Source organism: Cuculus canorus, chromosome Z (assembly GCF_017976375.1).
Source record: "Cuculus canorus isolate bCucCan1 chromosome Z, bCucCan1.pri, whole genome shotgun sequence".
Taxonomy (NCBI): domain Eukaryota; kingdom Metazoa; phylum Chordata; class Aves; order Cuculiformes; family Cuculidae; genus Cuculus; species Cuculus canorus.
The window spans coordinates 47,376,113-47,399,156 of NC_071441.1; the positions used below are offsets into that span (position 1 = coordinate 47,376,113).

The window sequence follows — 23,044 nt, forward strand, 5'->3', positions numbered from 1 at the left end:
AGGTCTCAGCCTCTAAGCAAGAACCCTTAAAAACATTTCTAAGGTTTCACCTCTGTGATACTCTCCATTATTACCCAACGTATCACAAAAGCACCCGAATTTGCCTGTACTCCTCCACTCTGGAGAACATTAGTCACAGGCAAATTCAACACTGCATTCATGACCATTCACTCCCTCTTTGTCCTTTCTTCTTCCTGCACATTTCTGTTCTTTGGGAAAAGTCTTTTATGAAGACCTTCAGGGACAAAACAGTTGTCTCAAGATGGACAATCAGAAGCCAGTGAAACTGAACAAAAAGGAGCAAAGAAACAAAAATACATGCCTTGCCTTGCTCAGATTCTGCAGGGCTGTCAGCTAAGGAAGCAGTTGCTGGCTTTTCATTCAGTGGGAAGTTACGAAGACGACCTAAAAGGCTAAACGAGTAAGATCGTCTAAGCCTAGAAGTAATGAGTCCAGAAAAAAAAACCTTTGACATTCTTTTGAGCCATCCTTGGTCAGTTTACTAAGAGATTGAATTAAACCAGATACTAGGCCCAATGACTCATGATTTATTTAACCTTGAGCTACTGGCTTTTTATATTAGAAAAACATTATTTTACCTGTCTGGTTCACACACAAATGAACAGGCTTTCCAAATCCAAAGCTTCTTGCAAGGTTTTATTTTGGCATTAGAACATAAATAATTATATATCAAAGTATATATATGAAAATGTATGCACATATAAATTCATTTATAATTGTATGTATGTGCAAATAGAAAAATAAACTAAATTATCTACACTGACAGTCTCCCAAAGGCTTAAAAGTTTCTCCATATATTGTATTTTCCACAGAACTGGAGGGTCAGTTTTGAATCCATTACTGCATTTTACATTTGTATAGAGTCTTCTGTTGTCTCAGGCCCTCCACCAATACTTTGGTACCACAGAAAGGAAGGAGCCATTGCCTCCAAAAGTAAGCTACTGTAAAGTACGTAAAAATACACTCTTCCAGGCAACAGGTAAGTCTTAGAAAAGCTACTCATCATACAGTAAGGGAGGGGAAGACTAGCAGAGCTTTAGATTAATTTGAGCTTACTGCAACCCTGTGATCCAAGTTTAACACAGGCCCAGAGGATACAAAACCGACGTCAAAAATAATAACTCACTGCACATCAAAGACCAGTGAAGAGATTTCTTTTGACAGCTCCCATTTCATGCTCCCAGTAAGCTAACCAGCTTCTCACACAGACACATGAGCCTGACCTCTCCCATTCACCCACAGGCTAGCCACATATAAATTGGCCACTAATTCCAGCTGGCACACAGGTTTGGCGGAAGCCCTTCCTTTCCATCAGCAACAGGGAAAAAGAGCTGGAGCAGGGAGTGCATGGAGGGATGATACAAACAAGCAGCTTTGTTTATTCTAAATTGTTCTGATAGCCCACAATGGAAATTTGTTTATGCAAAGCAGAAGAGCCAATGACCTTTAAAGCAGTCCAACTTCAAATGCTCAGGACCTACAGGATACGTAAAACTGGTGAAGTTTAGTTCAATGGGGTTTCTGGGATGGTGTATTGTTGTGGGGTTGTTTAGTTTTGTTTGTTAAAAGCACATCCTAGGTCACCGATTTGAGTTACAGAGCAGTTCTGCAACACTAGGGTAGGAATCATACGTGCCTTCTCCAAAGCCAACATGAAGGTGATGATGGGGACGTCCTCATTGGCCCAGATATGCAGCATGTACTGTTACAGGGCAGTTCGGTCACTGAACTTAAGTTTATTTGAAGTGCCGAAACACCACCTTTATTCATTCTCAGTATTCAAGTGGTGTACCCATGCAGCATAATCTAACAATTAGCTGGAAACTTCTGTTTATGCATTCTCATGCCCAAAAGATGGATGAAGTTCGAAGTTACTGCCATTCTACACAGTGCTATCCTCTCTTCCAAGTGTTATGTAGACAAGCCTAGAAAGTGTTCAAGCTGGAGTAACTTTGTATAACTATAAAAAGTTTATCTATTGCCATAAAAAACCACTTTAATTCTGGCTATTGAGCTAAGGAGACCTAATGTCACAGCTGGTTTGGGACAAGTTCAACTTAAGAATGAATGGAAGCTCAAACCCACCTTAAAATTAGACAATTGGAACTACTATGTGAGGACTGGAAGAAGCCTTCAGGATGAATGAGGAGGGAGGTAGTTGCAGACAAACTTGTCCAGCTGACAAAACAGATTGAGAGGAAATGCAGGTAGTCAGCAGTCAGAATTAAGAGACAGAATCAGACAACGAAAGGCATTCAAGTAAGAAAGTTTTCATTTGAAAGCACAGAATAAAATGAAAATCTTATTTAGTAGTAGGCAGGAAAACAATACAAGGACTCAGGAAAGGCAACTAGGGTCTTGTTCTCCGTGTCTGCAAATGTACTGAGCACAAAACACACTCAGGATTATTTAAGTTTCTGTAACTAATTCTCAAGTTATTTCAGTGGTGTTTCTGCCATGCCTTCCAGATTCCAACTATCACACACAGTCTCTTATTAAGCTTAGACCTTAATAACTGTTAAGAGAAGAAAATGCACAGTCAGATAACAGACCAAGCACAGAGCGTTTTCTTCATTGAACACCTCAAAGCAAAGTATGAACACCCCTCCTCAGTTTTAACATGTTTTTTGGCAAAGATAAATATCTCTAAAATATGAATCTAGGGTGACTAGATACAACAGTGTGTTCAGTCGTGAAGTTTTTAAACACTGAAGTTATTCCAAAAAACTAATGATAACTTAAAATCAGATTATGCATATGTGAGTTAATATCAGCAAAATACAAAATCCAAATCAGATGGTCCAGGCATAAAAAACCCAAAAGAAAGGCACACCCATTTATTGCTATGAAGGTCAATTAGGAATCAAATCTAGTAAAGCTACCATAAATGCTTGAAGCTGTCATGTTACAGCATCAGTGAACAAAGGGCAGGAAACCCCTGTATTCCAAACAGATTGTATTCAAAATTTATTTTTAAATAAAAGAAAAAACAAGACAATGATTTTAAATTAACATGGTATATTCTACACAACTATAGATCAATACAACTTTACATTAGCCATTTTTAGCTTTTAGAAGTTCTGTTGCAGCATCTCCTACAACATTTGACAGTTGGTTTCAAATTCATAATCAACTCAACAATATCTAAATGAAACTATCAGCTTAAGTGAAGCTTAATTTTTTGTGACCAAAGATGGCACCTGTTAAGCCATTATCCCCATCTAGTTTTTCAAATGAAGTCTGTTCAGCCTTTTTTTCAGTTCTGTTCCATTGCCTGCATAGAAATCAGCATACAGCTAAGTTCCAAGCTAAGCTTCACTTTAGCAGTGCAATGACTGGCATCAAACTTCATGAAACAAAGATACAAATATTGTCAGCAAAATCCAACTATGTAAAAAACAATATTAAAACCAGAATGTTTGTGGGTCACAACTAGACTAGTTTTCAGTATGCAGCCTTCCTCAGGAGAAGCACTTCTTCCCGATTCACGTGAAAAGAATGAAGCATGCATCAAAAGCCTTTGTTCATACAGAAATGCCCATTAAAAGGAGTTCCACAGTATCATAAGGCAAAAAGAGATAAAGGTGGATAAAGCATTTTGGCCCAGAATATGTTTTACAACACATACATACACATTACACTTGTGTAGCATATGACAGGTAGAGGAATGGCTCAGTAAGGTAAAAATGTCCATTTTCATAAATACATGGCATTATTGCTAATACGCTACACTTTATAATCCAACTTTTAAAGCTGCTTTGTTGGCATTAGCCTTGTAATTAGCAGCTCAGATTCACGGTGACAATATGCTATTCCATCAGCAGAAAAATAAAGCAGCATAAATACATTTATGAAAACGAAAGGCTAATGCAACATCCTTCTCTAGCTTTGCTGTGTTTTAACAAAAAAGCCTTCAAAGAAAACAAGTCCAGTTCACCACAAATTAGGAAGTCTTACAACGAGGTTGGAAACAGAGCTACAGGGAGCAGAGGAGGGGGGGAAACACGGCATGCATTACAATCTAGTTTTTATTCATACCACAGGAATACAAAAGTCCAATTTAAAGGCTAGACTAACAGTAGAAGGCAAAAAGCCAAGAGTAGACTTAGTTTGATATTTAAATGAAGATTACAATTTTAAATAGTAACGGCAAACTCACCTGGCCCTTTATATATTCACAATACCTACTGCAATTGAATACTTCATTATAATGACTAGTATAGGTATGTATGTTCACTTTAAAAAGTTAGTAAATATCTGCATCATGAAATTACATTCTTAAGACATTGTAAGAAAATAGCTCATATGTGAAATGTTTGAAATTTATTTCTGCTCCCTTCTATCCCCTACTATATCCCCTCACACACATACACAGACATCCCCTTATCAAAGCATTCACTCACAGGGAAAAACAAGACACCCCTTAAAAAGGATGGAAATACTGAAGGGGACCAGCTTGGCTAGGTACAGCACAGTGCTAAACAAGGTTCGAGACAGAACCAGATCAGAATTGGCCAAAAGATGCCCACAATACATGCCTGACTAGTATTTTCTTCCAACGTATTCTATCAAACTCAGTCCACTTTTGGTTCATTGCAATGACTGAAGTATTTCCTATATACATATAAACAGAAGACTCCAGCTTTACTTTAGTTTGTTTTTGCAAAGCATTTTTACCTTTCCATTCATTTTGTTCTGCAGTAACTACAAGAGGTAGGCATAAAGCATTTAAGAGCTTCTTTCCCAAGGTCGTGTTACTAGTTCAATTTAGTGGGATAAAACAGAAATCAGCCGTACTTCTGATTTTACTAGGTACAGCCTTGCACAATCCATCTGGAAAACAGCTACGTGAACCCTGGATTTGCTAGGCTAGCACACCATGGAGTAAGAAGCTGTTCATATCCAGGAGGATACTTTTTAAAAAAGAAAAGTTTACTGCAGAGCATTCTTACAGAAAGTAGATGTCAGGACCAATTCTCTCCATTTCTATTTGTACATAGGAGCAAGGTACCATTTGGCCAAGATTACAGATGTATTTTCACAGATGCAAGTGCCATGCAAAAATAAATTAAAGAACAGATACCAAAACAAACAAGTAATAAAACTACTGAAGGTAGATTTTCTTAAAAGTATTTATATAAACAATTTATGATACTTTTCCTCCATCCCTCCTTTTTAACATTCACTGTTACAAAGCTGTGGCTATACATCAAGAATTTCTTCTGCAGTGCCTCCACAACGTAATCTGTAGCGTCCTGTCCTCCAGCTAATAGTGGGGTCCCACAAAGCAGATAGGAAAATATAAATCGTCATAGATTCTCTGATGAACCAAGCTACCGCATAATCAAGTTTTGAAAAACACAGAGCACCACCCTAGGAATTAAAAAAAACAAACAAATGTTTAAACATACTGATTATCCAAAAGGAATTTTAAAGTAATTTAAAACATTTTTGTTACAGATAAATCGTTCTAAAGGTTGTTATAGAGATTTACGTACCAGCAGCATGGTTTTATGAGCCAAGAGCATTTTCCTGTTCAAGATAAGATTACCCATTCTAAACACAAGGAACTTGGCAGAACGGCCCAAGTTTGAAAAGACTTGTATGCAGAGCAAAACACAAGGAAACATGTTACAATTTCACCTTTTTCTCTTTGAAGCTTTATAAACTGTTCAATCAGACACTGAGTTTTTGCTACAGACTGTAGAGCATCTAAACAGAATGACCCTGCACATTCCCACAGGAGTAAAATTCAGATAAATCAGTCTTTTGGCACAGGAAAAGCAGGAGTACAAAAAAAAAACCAAAACCAAAACCTACAGCCTCTTTATATTTTCTGCTTCTTTGACAATCTCCATTTACACACAGAGTTTGAAATCAAAGAGGCTTCAGAAGAGTAGGTACGCAGTTATTTTACATGATGAGAAGAGTAATCAGAAAAGTGACTGTTAAACTGACCTTCTGGAGTCCTACAGATTCAACACAAGGCCTAACTTTTTTTTATTAATATTTGTTTCAGGTATGCGTTAAGACTACTAGAAGAACGTTTTTCAGTATGATAAAAATTTGATAAGTTTGAACACAATTATGGATCGGTTTTGGATGGAATACAGTTACGGCAGAAAGCAGTCAAAGTAGTTCCCACAGCACTAAACGAACATATGCTGTTCTGATTGACATCTTTATCTCAAAAGTTTGAGGCCTCACTTCTAAAAAGTCTTCCCATCGCTAGAAGTAGGCTATAGCTGTCCTGCAAGTCTCTTATTGCTAAAATAGTGAAAGATGTACTTGAGAAGTACACATATACACTTCAATAAATACATGACAACGTGACAACTAAGGTAAAAGAAAAGAAACAATCTCACAAAGCTGGTTTTCTTGTACAGTTAAAAAAGTTTAGAATTTCTGGATATGCCTAAGTAGAGCAGACTGGAAACGCAAAGACTGAGAAGATAGACATGCAAACCTTCAGAGTGGAGGCAGAGGCATATAGAAAACAAAATTACAGTCAAGCACACTTACTCCTTTTTGCGTTACTGTAACTGAAGCTGGAAGTCCAAGTAGCAGCAGCTTTGACCTGTCATCTCCCTGATGTCAAGAAAATTCTGTTGTTGTAATTAGGCTCAGCTTTTTGCTGAAGCAGATGGCACTAGTAACTTTAATAAAGCCCAAAGGAAATGAAGCTACGCACCTGAACACCTTTTAGTTGAATATAGTCAAATATAAACCACGCCAAGCAGTGACACATGAAAAACACCATTATATCCCATCTAAACACATGATGAGCTGCCCATCCAATAACTAAGCTTGCAACAAAACACTCGGAGATTGGCTCACAAATTATCGTTGCAGGCAGCATATTAATTCGCAGTTTTGCCCACCTAGAAAAGAAAGAAATCAGTTCTGATTATGCATTAATTCTTTATATCCTCCTCTCACCAGATGGCAGGTCATCAGGGTCTTTTCTGACAATGTTAGTTTAATTTATGCCTCCAAATAAAATATTGCAAAATTTCTTCCTTTCAAAGATACTGTACATAGCATTTAAAAGGTAATAAAGGAGGATTTGGGTTTTTTCAGTCATACTTCTGTGGAAAGTCAATTCCTCTCTGTAAACACTAACAAGAAGTATGCATCAAGCTGTGCATTGTGTTCTAGAAGTTACATGAAACTAGCTTTGAAAACGTATTCCCTCTCATTATCACGTTATCCACATTAGAAGCAGGCGACAGGGGTGGGTAGGAAAGGAAGTAAACATTAAAATTTTACCTGATCATTCTGGACTGAAACTGAGAAATTGAATATGAACCAGAGTTTTGCATTGCAACTTGTGTAGCCATCGCAAATTTCCAGCCCCTGAAAAAATGCATTTATTATTATAAAAAACATGCAAATAAGAGACCAGTTGGAGAGCAAACTGTGGAATTTAATTAGGTCTGGAAAGTTTTTGGCATATGTTCCACATTATTAGAATGAGTATAAGCAAGCAAAGTAAGTGTATTTTATCAAATGTCTACATTGAGAAAGAGCAAATATCACTTGATTAATACTTAAATCAAGTTCTCAAGCGTTTTTCTAAAGGACAACAATATGGCTTAATTCTTTCTTCTTCATGTCAAAAGCATGTTTGCTGTACACATGTGAAGTTGATCTGAATACCTACACTTACCGTAGGTACCACAGAAGTTATTTAAACCATACTTCAAGGAATAAGCTTACTTTAGAGTCATCTTACCGGTCAGCTATAGCTTTGGCCATAAAGTAATCTTCAGCAATATACTGTGCAAAAGCTATCAGTCCTCCAGCTTGGTCCAAGACATCCTTCCTCATCAGGCATGACATTCCTGTTACACACTTAAAGCCAGTTAAGTTGGCTGAAATATATGACCTGGGATGCGAAGTTCCAAAATAAACCTGCCAAAACAAGATAAGGCTTTCAAAACTCTATATGTATTTATGCAAGTACTACTTACTGACAACTTCTCCAAAAATGTTTGGAGGGAAAAAAATGCTAGGTGTGGCCAGTTATGACACTGTCATCCTTACCACCAATTTAAGAAGCCTAGTCTATCACCAAATTTGAGACACCTAGTAGTGATATTTGACTGTGTATTTGCAAATATATAAGCAGGTTTAAAAACCACATATTAAACTACCAGGATTTCATTTGGTATTTAATTTCTAAATTAAAATCATAGAATCGTTAGGCTTGGAAGGGACCTTAAAGATCATCCAGTTCCAACCCCCCTGCCACGGGCAGGGACATCCCACTAGATAAGGCTGCTCAAGGTCAGATCCGACCTGGCCTCAAAAACACTTCCAGGGATGGGGCAGACACAGCTTCCCTGGGCAACCTGTGCCAGTGCCTCACCTCTCATAGTGAAGAAATTCTTCCTTATGTCTATTCTAAATCTGCCCCTCCCCAGTTTATAGCCATTGTTTCTCATCCTATCACCACAAGCCTTTACGAGTAGTCCCTCTGCAGCTTTCCTGTAGGCCCCCTTCAGGTACGGGAAGGTCGCTATAAGATCTCCTCTGAGCCCTCTCTTGTCCAGGCTGAACAAGCCCAACTGTCTCAGTCTGTCCTCATATGGAATGTGCTCCAGCCCTCCAATGATCTTTGTAACCCTCCTCTAGACCCGTTCCAACAGCTCCACATCCTTCTTACGCTGAGGATTCCAGAACTATTGATGTTATTCTCAAGAAACACATATATTAAAAATCCATTAAGTCACCGACTAACCACTAGGATTAATATATCATTCTGTGATAGGTGACATATGCTATCTCCTTCCTATTGTAAGGGTTAACTGCATTACTCCATGCATGTTCTTAAGAAACTTATGGGGAATGTTTAATATACTTGCAAAAAGAAATAGCAAAGAAAAATTCAGATTCTGAGCAAGTCTTTTTACTAGATTCAATAACTTAAAACTCTCAGTGTACTTATCGTGGGGGTGAGGACCTGAGTCTCATTACTGTTCTTCCTAAGACCTTCACACTGGTCTTAATTCACTCAAGAAGAGGCATGCTCATCTTGAAGTCTATTGGATCAGGAAGCAAAACTTCTTCCAGGAATCTAGAAGCAGGAGTTACAATTCTTCCTACTTTAGCTCACAGCAGTACAAACAGCTTTGTACTATATGTCCTTGCATAAAAGGAAAGTCAGACTTTGCGTCGCAAAAGTCACATGAGCTTCCCTCTCTACATGCAATGAAGGAGTGTTGAATTTCACTGCATTTCCTCATCTCACATTTCTGCATTTGACACACATTAATCAGTGTAGGGTCCAAAATATCTTATACATTCCAGTTTAGAATAAAGAAAAGATAGTTGATTAAACTACGTGTCTGAGACACAAAGAACAAACAAGAAAACTCAATCTCTTCATTCTATAAGAGAGAACTTACTGAAGAAAAAGAAGGGGGGGAAGAATAGCACAGAATGAGTTATATGAAGATGATGGATAGGAATAAACTGTTCACTTTCTCTTCAAAAAGAATCATTAGGAGATATGAAATAACACTGTAGAACAACAGCCAAAGTAAACAAGGTGGTGATTCCTGTAACACATAGACCTATGGAACTTCTTGGTAAAGGTAGTCAGGTGCTCAAAATCCACATGGACCCAAAGAAAGAATAGAAAAGTTAATGTAAGGAATCTGGTGCCTCAGCTGAATATTGCAGAAAGCTGAGACAGTATCACAGCAAAACAGGATAAGCCTCATGTGTTCTACCTTCCTCAAAGGCTCTGCTTATAACCTCTGCTGGAAATCATACTGTGAGAACTGAACACCATTGACCTGTCATGGCCATTTCTGTGTTCTTTTTCAGACTTCAAAATAGAATTAATGGCCCCTTCTGACTAAGCAATAGAAAGTTTGTCAGTTTTAATAAGTGTTTAAATAAAATCCATCTTTTTTATCCTGTAATCTTTACTGTTTGTATTGTAAACTCAGTATTCAATCACTCTTCAGAACACCACAGTAGAATTTGGAGTATTTAAGCTACCCCAACAGTTTGAAGCGTGACTGCAGCTGAAAATTAGTATTTCCTCACTCAAAAAGGTACAAGAGTCACTATACCACTTGCAGTCAGCAAATCTTCAAAAAAAAAAAATATATCCAATATTGCATTTACCTGTTCAAGAGTAGCAGCAAAACCTTGTCTGTCTGCAACATAAGGAAGCCCATGGACCAACCCTACTTTTTCAGTCATTTGATTTGCCATATCTGTCAGTGTGTCTGGCGTCACTATGTGATAAAGGAAAAGAGTTTATTAAGCAATTTTGTCATTAACAGACTTCTTTACAGAGACACTAATTCTCATTCTATTACCAATATCAAGAGCATATATACTTTGATGCACAGTATTTTGGGGCAACAAAGTTTGCACAGCTTTTTGGGGCAATGTAATTATGAAGATGATACTAATCATTGTTGTTAACAAATGCAATGGGAACAATTTGAACACTACTTTTTAAATATGATTTTCACCTTGAACTAGAGATTCAGAATTTTTATACCATGCAAATATTTTTTCTAGATTTCAAACTCACATTTCTATTTGGACTGAGAGTATAAATAATCCCCAACAACTGCTTGTCTACAAGGATTAAGCGCAGTATAACCGTTAGCACATTACACCACACACCCACCTCTGATTCCACTATCACAAATCCATATGAGATCATATTTGGCAACTTCATAGCCAGGCATTAAGTTGTTAATCTTGGGGTTGATGCCAACCTTCTTGCCACCTGAAAAATACAAACATCACACGCAAATAATGCATGGGGTTTCTTTAGAATTCAGGCTCAATATCCAAAATACTACATCATACTAACTGAAGAACAGTAAATGTTTACCCAGCAATTCTTCAAGTCTGCTTTTATAAAAAGTATTCTTTCACTTGTATATTTTCAATCTTACTACAATTATGCAGAGAATTAAAAAGGGACAAAAATATTTAAATGGGTCCTCAAAATTACAGTGTAACGAGGCTAATGTAATTTAAAGGGCAGTACGTTTTATGAAGTAAACACCCTCTATCTCTTATTTCTTCAGGCTACATATTACGACCATATATAATCTATAGAGCAATAGAGCAATTTCAGGAAAAAAAAAAGAAAAAGGAGCAGAACGAAGTGACACACAGTTGTTCCTAACTGACAGACATGATTCAGTTTGTTTCATGTCAGAGAAAAAAGTTACGATGTACCACCTAGTTCTTTCCTTCTCTCCTCTAATTCAAACACAAACTGAAGAAAGAGCCCTATAATCTAAGCTCATGAAAAAGGATTGTTGCAGGACCTCAAGGTCAAATACAGCCACAACTCCAAGACACTTCCTGCACTTTTAGTTCACTACAAAGACAGCATTTGAACTACTGTATTTCATATTTAGAAGGAAAAGTTGTAGGGATTGCATAAATCATTCCTCCTAGAAGTTTTTTTGACTAATGCCACAGATCGTGACTACAAACTTAACTTCTGTACCCAAAAGAGAAGATTAAACTACAGAACCAACATGGGCTGAGCAAGGCAACTATTTGTTTTAGAATACTGTATATGGAGTTGAAGATCTAAAACCATGCTAAAGTAAGAGTCCCACCTTCAGGTTGCACCACTTACCTATGAACAGTCTAGCATCAACATTCGGGTATTTGCCAAGGAGCTTTTTGCACACATCAATAGCTGGATCATCATGATCTTGTACACAGAGAAGTACTTCATACTAGTAAGAACAAAAATGTATACACACATTTACATATATACACATACCTAACATGGTCTACGGAATAAAGCTTAAGAGCATACCAGACAAAAAATAAGGAGCACTATTACAGAATTAAAAATAAAACCCAGTGCTTTTTTTCCCCTACAGCTAAACAAAACTATATTTTAATGAACAACCATGTAATTGTGACAAAAAGAATCGAGCCCGTATCCCAGTAAACGCTTGTACTGAGGAACATTGATTTTCCTGTTATCTGAAGGATTTCTATTAGGCATGAAGCAAGACATCCTGGTATATATATATATACATCCTGGTAAAATTTCTACTTCCACTTCCATTTTTGTTCACATAGAAATCTTCAATCCAATCTTATATCAATGAAATTACAGCACACAAAATAAAGGAATGATTCATACTTCTGAATTACAACTTCTTTTCCTTTACTTTGTAGATACATAGTTAAAAGACAACCCACACAGACCAGCATGCTTACACTTAATTCTAGAATAAAACTAAGCTCAGGAACATGCATATGCATGTAATGTATATGTACTTTCTCCATTAATAGAATAATGGTTAGAAAAATCAATAAGAGGTAAGGAAAAGTGTAGCTGTTTCAGCAATCAAACAACATGCTTGTTACACATAAGCTATAGAGAGTGAGTGAGAGAAGATCATATTAATTAAACATTGAGACGGTATTTCACTCTTTGATGGAGGTGTTTGTTTCTGCGTTAACAGCTGACACTGACATTCCAATATTTTAAAACAAAAATTCACAGTCAGTGAATGAAGTATGAAGTAATAGAACTAAATAACTATGACTTGTAAAACAGGAGAAATACAAGGATGCTTATCTACACTAACATTAGAACCTGGTTCATTTGGACGTACCATGAATATTTCTGCCAAAACTATGATGAGCACAGTAGGTTAAGAACAGTTCACTAATAAAAATGGCATGCAATCCCTGCAGTTCAAAAGCTGCATGACTGGCTTCGATAAAGACAATATTACTTCACACATGGAATATCACATAAGACTATCAGAGAATCGGTATCACTGCAGGTTGAACTCAGCTTCACCAAAAGAAGTTCAAGATCATTCTTTCCTAATAATTTTTTCCTGGACATCTGAATTTTGAATACCAGGCAATATTACTGTTCTCGTTTTTTGTGGTTTAATGTCTTAAATGAAGTATTTCTGTAGTTATTGCACAGAAGTGTTTTCAAACAGGTCTTGCTTTTACTGTATAATCTGTGCCCCTATAAACTGAAGCATTCATACCTCCACTTTCACTCTTCAGAAAAATAAGATTGTCGTATTGTTGTTCGAAATAGATTTCTGTGGAGTAGCAATACTCATTTGCCATCCACATACATCAGTTATCAGAAGTAAGGGTCAAGACTGTCTCTCAAAGACAGATCCAGCATAACTGTTTTTCTGACCTCTCAAACAAATTCTATTTGTAGTCAAATATTTCATCTCTATAATGTTTTGATATTTATAGTCAAAGCAGCTCAAGATATTGCAGCAGCTTCTTTGCACTGTTTGCAATACTGGCATACACAGCATGCCTCAAGTACACTTTAAACTTATCTTGGCCAAACTTAATCTTCAGTGCACTTTTGTTCAGTCCAAAGGATTCAAATATTCGTGCCTGAAGCTTTTGAAAAGGCCCCAAACTTCATTACAGAAGAACTATCCAACTTTTAGTAAGTTCCAAATGGTGAGTATTTTGTTTGTCTTATCTTGCCTACTTAGAAGTAAGTTTAAAAGCTCTCGGTCAGAACACAAAGGAAAGTCACTGTACAGCTTACACATACCTTTGACCTTTTACAACCGAAGTAGCAGTGTCAGAAGCAGTTTCAAAAAGAATTAAGAAAAGTTTTTAAGAAAGTTTTTAAGAAAAGTAAACTGCAAGTGTTAGAATTCAGGAGGTGTGCAGTAGAAGATGTAATCCTTTCATCCACAGGAGCATATGTCAAGAAGTGAACGATGCAGCAACCATTTATAGATTTCTCCTTTTAAGTAGTAAAGTCTTTAAAGCAAGGACAGCATCTGACACTTATCACTTGCACTACTTATCACTCACATTACAAAGTTAAACAGCAGTCAACAGCAAATGTAAGCTTTTTATTAACTATGTGTTTCCCAACACTGATAAATGGCTTGAAGACCATCCTACCTACCAACAACTGGCGACGTACAGCTGTCAATAAGAACCACCAGAAGGTTATACAGGCTGTCTCCGTTAAGTGTTCTCTTTTAGAGATCTGTTACAGAGAAATAGCTAATGGGGGAGGGTGTCTGGCCTCTGAAGTGATCCTTAATAGATTATCTTTCCATACGGCTATAAAACACCACAATATGGGAATAATGATTAAGCAAATCTTAGTGAAATGTAGGGTATGTATGTATCATCCATAAGCTTTGATCGTGTTTTTTTACAGATAGCTTTTTAAAACAGAGTAAGTTTTGTTTGCTACATGTTAAATGTGTAATTACGCATTTGCTGTGGAAGGAAGAAAAATCCAAGACATAATCAAGTTACACAACTCTAGCCCAAGCTCCTGATATGACTTTTGGACACATGGGGTGGGAGGAGAGACTAAATAGCATACATACCTTTGGATAATCCAGTTCAAAGAAGGTTTCTAAGTTGTTAATGAGGTTAGGATCCACACCTTTTAACGGCTTTAGAAGTGAAACACCAGGAAGCTTGCTATATGGCTGTTTGTCTGTGGCTTTCTTATTGAGATGAAGGCGTCTGCAGAAAGAATGCTTATCACCATATAAAGAATATATGATAGAGCATGCCATTCAAAACATAGTCAGAACTAAGAAAGCTTGGGAATTAAAACTACTGAAAAAAATCATTTTGCTTTTAGGAATAGCTGGTTTTATACCTGACAGTTGATATGTCAGAGACAATGCCTAAAAACCCCTCAGCACTGTATGGAGGTTAAATTCAACCTTATTCAACATATTAGGCATCTCAGATAAATGCATTTCACACTATGCATTTTGAGCATTTTGAGGATACCACTTTTTTCAAACTACACAGGAGACAAGATTTTTCTGCCTTCTGGCATAGCATTAAAACTCACAGTATTACAAGAGATTAATCAGAAAAAAAAATTACCATAAAAAGGGAGAAAAAAAGAAAAGAATGAGGTGCTTTCTCCTGCATTAAGTTATGCAAGCTGAAATCAAAGGGGCAACAGTCAATCTTTCTGATCGATTTGTTAACAAACACCTCCAAGAAAAGGACAAGTATCAATCAGTACAAAAAATTCTGAGAAACTAGACATCAGGCTGGGTCAGAAGCATAGATTAACTGAGAACATAGTTCCAGTCACAAGTAGTTCAGCAAGGAACGTACCAAGTAAATTGATGATCATGTCACAACTCCCTAACATAAGCATTGAATCCTACACTCCTTTGTGAATGAATGCAACACTGAATTCTGAAAGTTTGATGGGCTAGTATAAATATATATAATTCAAGTAACTGAAGAAAAAGTATTTGCTGAAACTTAAAATTTGCAAGTTAATGTATATACTACACAATGTAGTTCTCTAACACCTCGAAGTCTCGCTGAAAGACTGTTATTGCATATACTATAAATTCTTAAGACTTTCATGCTTTAACTTTCAAAAGATGCTGCCTCAAAAAAAAACCCAACCCACCAAAAATGGGAATATGTTTGCTTCATAATGCACATCATGCTGGTTAAGTGGGAAAACAAGTAAAGTTACTAGGAAACATGCTCCTGAAAATGTACCTCACCAAGTCAGGTTACTGAACTCAGAATTCTACTAAGAGATTCCAGTAGTTCTCTAGAATTATCTCCTGAAGAGGGACATCCTTACAGGTGTTACTTCAGCGTCCCACTCCCCGCTCCCCACTCCCCACCGTCACACTCCTTTCAGGCAGATTTGCAGCTGGACACCAGGTGCATAGTGCTGTTATAGAGAATAAACACTGGGCTCACTGAAAACACAGAAGGACAACGCAGATTATGTCCTTGTATTGTTATTGAGCCCAAGCCTGAGCACTGCAGAGTTAAACTGAGGGAGTGTTGCTGAGCAATTAACATCCAAGAGACAGACCAAAGTATGAAAAGCAATAGTTCAGGTAACTACCACAGAGAAAGAGTTCCTTAACAATTTTCACAAACACAGCAGCAAACAAGGGCTCTAGTGCCAGTAAGAACACAGAACTCAAAAATGCAACTTTGACCAGGAGGAACAATAGGTAGATAATGCAAGGGGGTGTGTGGGGAAAAAAAAAAAGAGACTGCATTTAAAAGACTGTAGCAATGCACATAGCTTTGTACAGGCGTAGAGGCCCTGATGAAGAGGAAATATGAGAAGGAAGTGGCAGAATAAATATAAAAAGGTGAAAAGCTAAAGAGAGAAATGATGAAGAGAGACTTGAGGCAGGACTGTGATAAAGTACCAACTGATAAAACTGCAGAATCTTACAAGGCATCATATTACAACACACAGGATTATGAAGGTGATTGAATTACATAAAGAAAAGCCTACACATAGTGCAAGGAGAAAACCTTGGAAAACACGCAAATAAGGCATGCAGCATTATCAGGATCTACTCAGCTATGTAACACCATACACTGAGACTTTTGACAGAGTACGGCTCAGTATGGCAAGACTCTCTCTAGCATGCTATCTTAAAAATAAGACTCCAGTTCATGTTCTATTCATAATGCTGCACAAAAGTGGCAGCCTGCCATCCTGAAAGCACTGTGGTATTGTGACACTAAGGTAAAGCAACTTCCATGCCAGTAATTGCAATGCTTTGTTGGACTCTATGAAGCAACAGGCAAATTAACAGGAAACCAGATCATTTTACACTGAGAATGACTATTTGTGAAATGGCATATTCTGAAGAATTTAAAAGTTACAACTGAAAACTTACCATTACCAGAGAACAGGATCAGTTGTTACAACTGAATATTTAACTTGTTTAAGGTAACATTTAATATGTAAGTCTAAATAACAGACCAAATTTAAACACTCATATAGTTGATGCAGATTTGTTCTAAATCAAATTGTGTTAAAGAACATGAACCAGAGCCTCCAAACTACAGGTAAGATGAAGCAATAAACTGGTATTTCTGAGGGCAAACTTATGCTTCTCACACAAAGTTCAGTTCTCAAGTGGTTCAGCTCTCAGACAGGTGGTGTGATCAGTGATCTGTATTATATGTAGAATATATATTATTATGCACTGAAAGTAGCCTAAAGAAGTCAAACACTAACCATACAGATGTACTTAGTTAATGTACCTTTTCTACCTCTGCCTACTGCAGTAAGCTACAGAAAAACATTACACCAAGGAACATATAACAACTTTGAGCTCAAACAGATGCCGGCAGACCATTACTTAAAGGCATTTTCAGATCCTGTGCATGCAAGATAGTAGCCAGGTTACCTATAAGCACTTATGCACCTACATATAGTAGATGGATCAGTCTGCTTTCTGTAAGTAGTAAAGTTGAAATTCCTCCTAAGAATTCCAGTGCTGCTATACATAGGCAGGAAAAGAAAAAAGCAGCAGGATTCATAATGGTGTCAGGAGCTACAGTTCGACTACTCTATTCTTTCAAGAAATATATTCAAGAAATTCTTGCTAATCTGTATTGAATTGAGCAACAAATTTATTTTTTTTTAGGGCCAAGACTACGCTTTCTCCCCCACCTCATGAAGGGCAGGAAATTACTTTAGCCAAAAAAAGCTTGCTGCAGTAGACAGATTGTTTGGTCTCTCAGCTGAGATAGTAACATATGCCTTTTAAAAGCAGCTGAAAAAACTAAACACTATTTACTCATTTCAGCCTTCCTTCAGCACCTACTTTAAAGAATTATCCTACTGGTGGAGGCAAGTAATTCTTCGGTCAGAAATTTGCAACGTAGAGATATTTAAATATTGCAATCCAGCATTAAAAATACGCAGGAAGCACTGAAGACATCCCTTGAAGGCTATGGTTCCACAAGATATCAAGATAAGCTACCCAACCGTTCCTTATGAAAAGGGCTGTTTTCCTTTCTGAATTCGCACACTTCACACTTCCTCAGTTCGCTTTCACATCAGTGAGTGAACTATCTCACTCAGGTGTTTGTGGAGTGTCCATCTGCTATGGAGTAACAGACAGGACATCCCTGCTTGAACAGGGCAAGTATAAGATTCTTTCTACGAGTAATGGAAAAGTAAAATGGATGAGCTCATACCTTCCTTTACTTTATATATATATATATCTTACGTTAAAAAGTTTCCAAACATAGGTAACTTTATCCACAGAAGAAACAATGGAAGTGGCTATACATCAGCAACTTAAAACTCAATCCATCTTACAACTCAAAGAAAGAATGGAGGAGTTCAAGTACTGCAGACAACCCCCCAAATTCATGTAAGGGTTAACAGCACCCTTGCTTCACAAAGACCAATATTAGCCCATTTTAAATCCTACCACATTAATGTAATAGCATAAAGACAATTCCACACCAATAATTGCCAAGTAAGTTTTGGTATCTCACAGCAGTAACTTTTCATACAGCCACCTGACCAATTTACAGTTAACAAGAATGCTTTTTATACAGAGATTGTAATTTATATATAAAAATACATGCATAATTATCTATTCATAGATAGAATAAGATTTTATTTTTATATACATATCTTAACGTCTTGAATTAAAGATAGCACTTGGGTTGTGCCCCATAGTACAAGTTCTGGCCTGCCTGTGAAGGAGGGATGGGGTCTGCATGAATAGCCTTTGGCACAGCTCCGGTACACCACACCAGGAAGCAAAACAAGACACCCGGGCATGGAGGCTGAGAGGAGCACAGGAGGACTCTGCAGGAGCCTGAGTAACATACTATGATCAAGTACTTATTCTTTATACTGCTCTATACAGATTTAAGCACACAGGCATACCACTGTGCCTTAAGAGGCCCTACAACACTATTACTCCTTTACAGGCACCTCCTAGACTTCAGATAGATTGCAAATTGCAAAACAGATCAAGAAACCAACATCACTTGGGGCCACAGGCCTCCTAGCAAATGGACAGAATATTCTTAAACCAAAAACTAAACACCTTGATTCTGTTCTCAACCTTTTTCCCCTACAGTGGAGCTTCGTAACGTCGTTAAACCAGTTTAACTAGAGGCTACTGCTCAGAGGCACTCCCTCTTTCCTCCTTTCCCCTCCTTCCGGAACATGTGCTTCTCAGCCGTGCTGCCATTTGGTCCCACAGTGACCTAGCCGAGATACTTAAACCACCACATAACTATTATCCCACAGGTAAAGTTAGCATTTTATCAGTTTAAATAGGCAAGCAAACAGTTTGAAAGGATGTACCAAGATGATCACGTAGCTTCACTAGCAGCAAAGATCCCTGTGTTCCTTCTCTCCTCTGTGTTCCTATCAACATCAGCCAAACAAGACATCATGCCAGTATCAATGCTCATTCAACCTCGCATCAAATCACTCTCTTAACAGAAAGTTAAATCTGGCTTTTCCCTTCCCATTTCAGGTTGTCTGCTGCCAAATTAGACTTGGTGTGCCGTAAGAAGGCACAAGAAGATCCAGAGCACATTCAAGAAGGTGGCTGAGAATCTGCTGCTAAGGTAATGAAGAGGAAGAATAGGGTCTCCTTCTTCCTCAGGCTTCACTGGACTTCCAAAAGAGCCAAGCTACCCATGGGTGAGCAGCATAAATCCACTCACCATAGAGTCTGAAGAAAACCAGTGTCAGCAAAGAAAGTATCAAGGACACACCACCTTCCTCTAGAAATGTACAGAAGGATTAGAGTCGGTTCCCTGAAACCCTTCCATAACTAACTCTGCATTAGATCTTTCCCTTACAGCATTCACTCCCCTATAGCTTGCTCCCTGCCCATATTTGCCGGCCAGAAACACCCAACTAGAATTAATTACCTATAGAAAATAATGCCAGTGTTCACAAGTGACTCTTGAGGTACTACTTAAGGCATGCTACCCTTCTAACTCTCCTGGCTGAAAGGAATACATCAACCCATAGAAATGTGCCGGTGCCAGTTCAGAACACCTTTGCTTGGCTGCAGGCTGGGGTCAACCCATCCCATCAGCCAACCAACATCATCAGTAGGAAGTCCACCCCATCCTCCACTCTTGCCACCTGCTTATATTCAAAACAACAGCCATATGAACACATGGCAAGTCAATTCATTCACCAACCTAACAGGTACACAAGTGTCAGACTTAACAACAGAGAAAAGCATAAATACATAGCTGGGAACAAGTGGAAAGGACTTAAGAGGAAAGCACGATGTCACTTTAACAACAACTGTAATTAAAAACAATTAACATCTTACTTGACCTTGATAAAATTCTCAGAGATAGAAGGAAGTAGACAAGCCTGAAAGAAGGAAATGCTGGGTAAGATTCAGGTGTTCACTTTGTAGTACAGACCTCTAGTGGCTGTCTGCCAGCAGAGAAAACACTGAAAACAAAAAAATTAATCCTACTGTTTGCATACCAGAAGTTTATCTTAAAAAAAAAGCATGCTGCAGTTGGTTAGTGCTTTATCACATGCTAGCTGAGAGTAGAAGGAAGACCAAACAATTCATTCACCTCCAATGTGTGTTTTCGCCTGTACTATACACACCCCACGGACAAAAGAAGGATCTTAGAATATAATGCACTGAAATCACAATGGGTAGCAGAGAAAAAGGAGCAATTTAAAGTACAATTTTAAAATGCAAGCTCCAAAATGGCGAAAGTCAAAGCTTTTCCACCAAGAAAGTAAAATTAAAGGTCTTAAGACAGAGTTGAGTAAGAATGAACCTAGACCGTGATCACTAGTTTTTCATAAGAAAATTATTCTCAAAAAACAAACATTAATTTGCTCTTCCAGTTTTGGGAAGTAGTATTTCAATCAGCACCTAGTAAAGGCAAATAAAATCACAGAATGCAGGACAGTAGAAATCTTATCTACTGCTATTTGATATTTTGCGTATCAAAACTGGCTCAAATTCTTTAAGGAGCACCTTCCAAATGTTATTGCAAAAGTCACGTTCAGTTGACGCAATCTGTAACTTAACAGTTCTTTTTTTAAAAGAGGACATGGAACTTCAAACTTTCAAACATGTTTTTAAAGTTTAAGTAGGAAAAAACCTCACCGTTCCGGAAGAAGTAGCAAATACTATAGACCTCAACTTAAAACCAGCCAATACTCCTCTTATTAATCTATACATTTGTCTCCTACTCCCCTCCCTGCCCTGACACCTGCCCAACAGAAGAGAAAAAAGATCCCATACAATAGATTTAGTTGAACCTGAAGCAATGGGAACCCTTTTACAGTCCCAATTCTAGATAGTTAAGAGTTCAGCAAGGTGAAATTAAGTGTGCTTTAAAAAAAAAAAAAACAACCAGCAATTTGCCTACAACATAGCCATTACTGGATTATACTAAGCATTGATACGAACACACGTTTTTTCCTTGTAGTCTGTCTGCAGGCTGCCACCAAAATAGCAATGCATTCCCTGTTTCTGCTTTCCCACACCCCCAGCCTACCGATGGCTGTAAAGCAGTCCGTGCCACAAGATAAATTGGATCAGCCTGCTGATCAAACAGAGAACTATCCCACAGAAAAAGCTAGCTTGCTGATGTGAGTCACCACGTAGCCACATGCTCACTAAAGGCAGATTAGTAGAATGGCAGAAATGTTCAGAAGGGTGCAGGGGTGGGAGGGGATTTGGATTACCCCTTTGAGCATCAAAAACAAGAGCTACTGAGGCACAAAAACAGAAACGCTTTTGATACACACTCCTTGAAACAGACATTATGCAACTTCAGAGAACTGCATCCAGAATGATTCGCGTTTTATTTATGAAAGCAGTAACTCTGTCCCAGACAAACTAGCCACAGTAGAGAGCTTTCAGTACAGGATCTACCCCTCAATGTTAAGTACAGAATCTTTTAAAACAGTGTCTTAGACTATTTGTACCATGAGACTATTCAAGTATGTTTGAAATGTACTTTCATTTTGCAAATCTATAGGATTAAAGTAGCTCAGTCCTATTAATACCATAAGGCACGAGTTTAAATAACATCATTTGCTAAATGTTAGATAATATAATTCCTACAGACTCCAGTTTGCTCCTTACAGCTCCCTTTGCGCCAAAGATCCTTGCCACTCATCAACTTTTGACTTTCTTCTCCCTAAAGTCTTCCAAAACATTTAACTGCCAACAGAACTGTTAATGACTATAGAGAAACTACATTAACAAATCATAAGAAAGATACCATACCAATATTTTTTCTTAATTTCCAGTGGATAACTAGCCATTTCTTATTTAATTAACTCAGCTGCAAGTGCTTCCAGAATAGAAAACAGCAAAACTGGTGTTTCTACTGAAACAGAAACCTTACTCAAGCACCAGTTCACACAAGTTTGAACACACAGTCCCCAGGCAAGATTAACCCAAGTGGGGCAATAACAAGAGCTATAAATCTTGTCTGGACTACACAATAGTCAATAAGACAGTGTCACTGCCGTTACACTGCCAATCCCTTGGAAAACTTGAATAAAACTCCTAAAGGGAACAACGGGAACCTAAGAAAACAATTATAAAAAAACCTTCCAAAGAAAATATTAAAGTAACATTTCTACAACCAACACCATATTTGACAGCATTTCAGAATAGCGTTTTTTTTTTTTTTAGTTTTTCCAACAGATACAAACCAGAAAAACTAACTTGGTCAATCTCACGTGTCTTCTCTATTGAAAAACATACTGCACAACATTTGGTTCATATAATCTCAAAACCACCCATTTACTTCCCTTACCACTACACAATCTACATAAAAAAATCTGCTCAGAAATGCTATTATGAAACATGTATCATCTCAAAAATGCTTAAAAGGAAGTGCAGAGTTTCTTAATTTTTAAACACCTCATCTGTATTTCAAGAGGTTAACAGGTATGACCCATGACACTATTTCAATGACACACTGTACCACCTCATGTTGTGCAGTCAGTATATCAGACAGGCTAAAAAGCAGCAAAGCGCCCCACCACCACCTCACCCCACCCCCTGACTCCAGCAGCCTGACAATCCTCCTTGCTCCCTCCTCTCCCCTAGCCCATCCTAGAGATCTGTAAGGATGAAGGCAGGAATAGTTTCTTACTTTCCAGTTGCTACTCATGTTAATAATTACGACAGTTTAAATTCATGTTTTCATGAAGGAGATGAGTCTGAAAGATTTCTACCTC

At 37.7% G+C, this 23,044-nt stretch overlaps 1 protein-coding gene across 2 annotated transcripts in view; it reads right to left on the bottom strand.

Moving 5' to 3' along the window:
* Positions 1-768: 768 nt before the first annotated feature.
* The window catches only part of UGCG (UDP-glucose ceramide glucosyltransferase), a 32,549-nt gene continuing 10,273 nt past the window's right edge, over positions 769-23,044 (bottom strand). The window contains exons 2-10 of one of the 2 annotated variants that reach the window (XM_054054386.1): positions 14,388-14,529; positions 11,654-11,756; positions 10,679-10,780; positions 10,162-10,274; positions 7,757-7,935; positions 7,291-7,377; positions 6,713-6,902; positions 6,544-6,609; positions 769-5,394 (exon numbers count right to left, since the gene is read on the bottom strand). In XM_054054386.1, coding sequence (XP_053910361.1) covers positions 5,224-5,394; positions 6,544-6,609; positions 6,713-6,902; positions 7,291-7,377; positions 7,757-7,935; positions 10,162-10,274; positions 10,679-10,780; positions 11,654-11,756; positions 14,388-14,529 — 1,153 coding nt within the window. In that variant the 3' untranslated portion in view covers positions 769-5,223. The remainder of the gene's footprint in view (positions 5,395-6,543; positions 6,610-6,712; positions 6,903-7,290; positions 7,378-7,756; positions 7,936-10,161; positions 10,275-10,678; positions 10,781-11,653; positions 11,757-14,387; positions 14,530-23,044) is intronic. The other variant, XM_054054387.1, reaches the window with a different exon arrangement.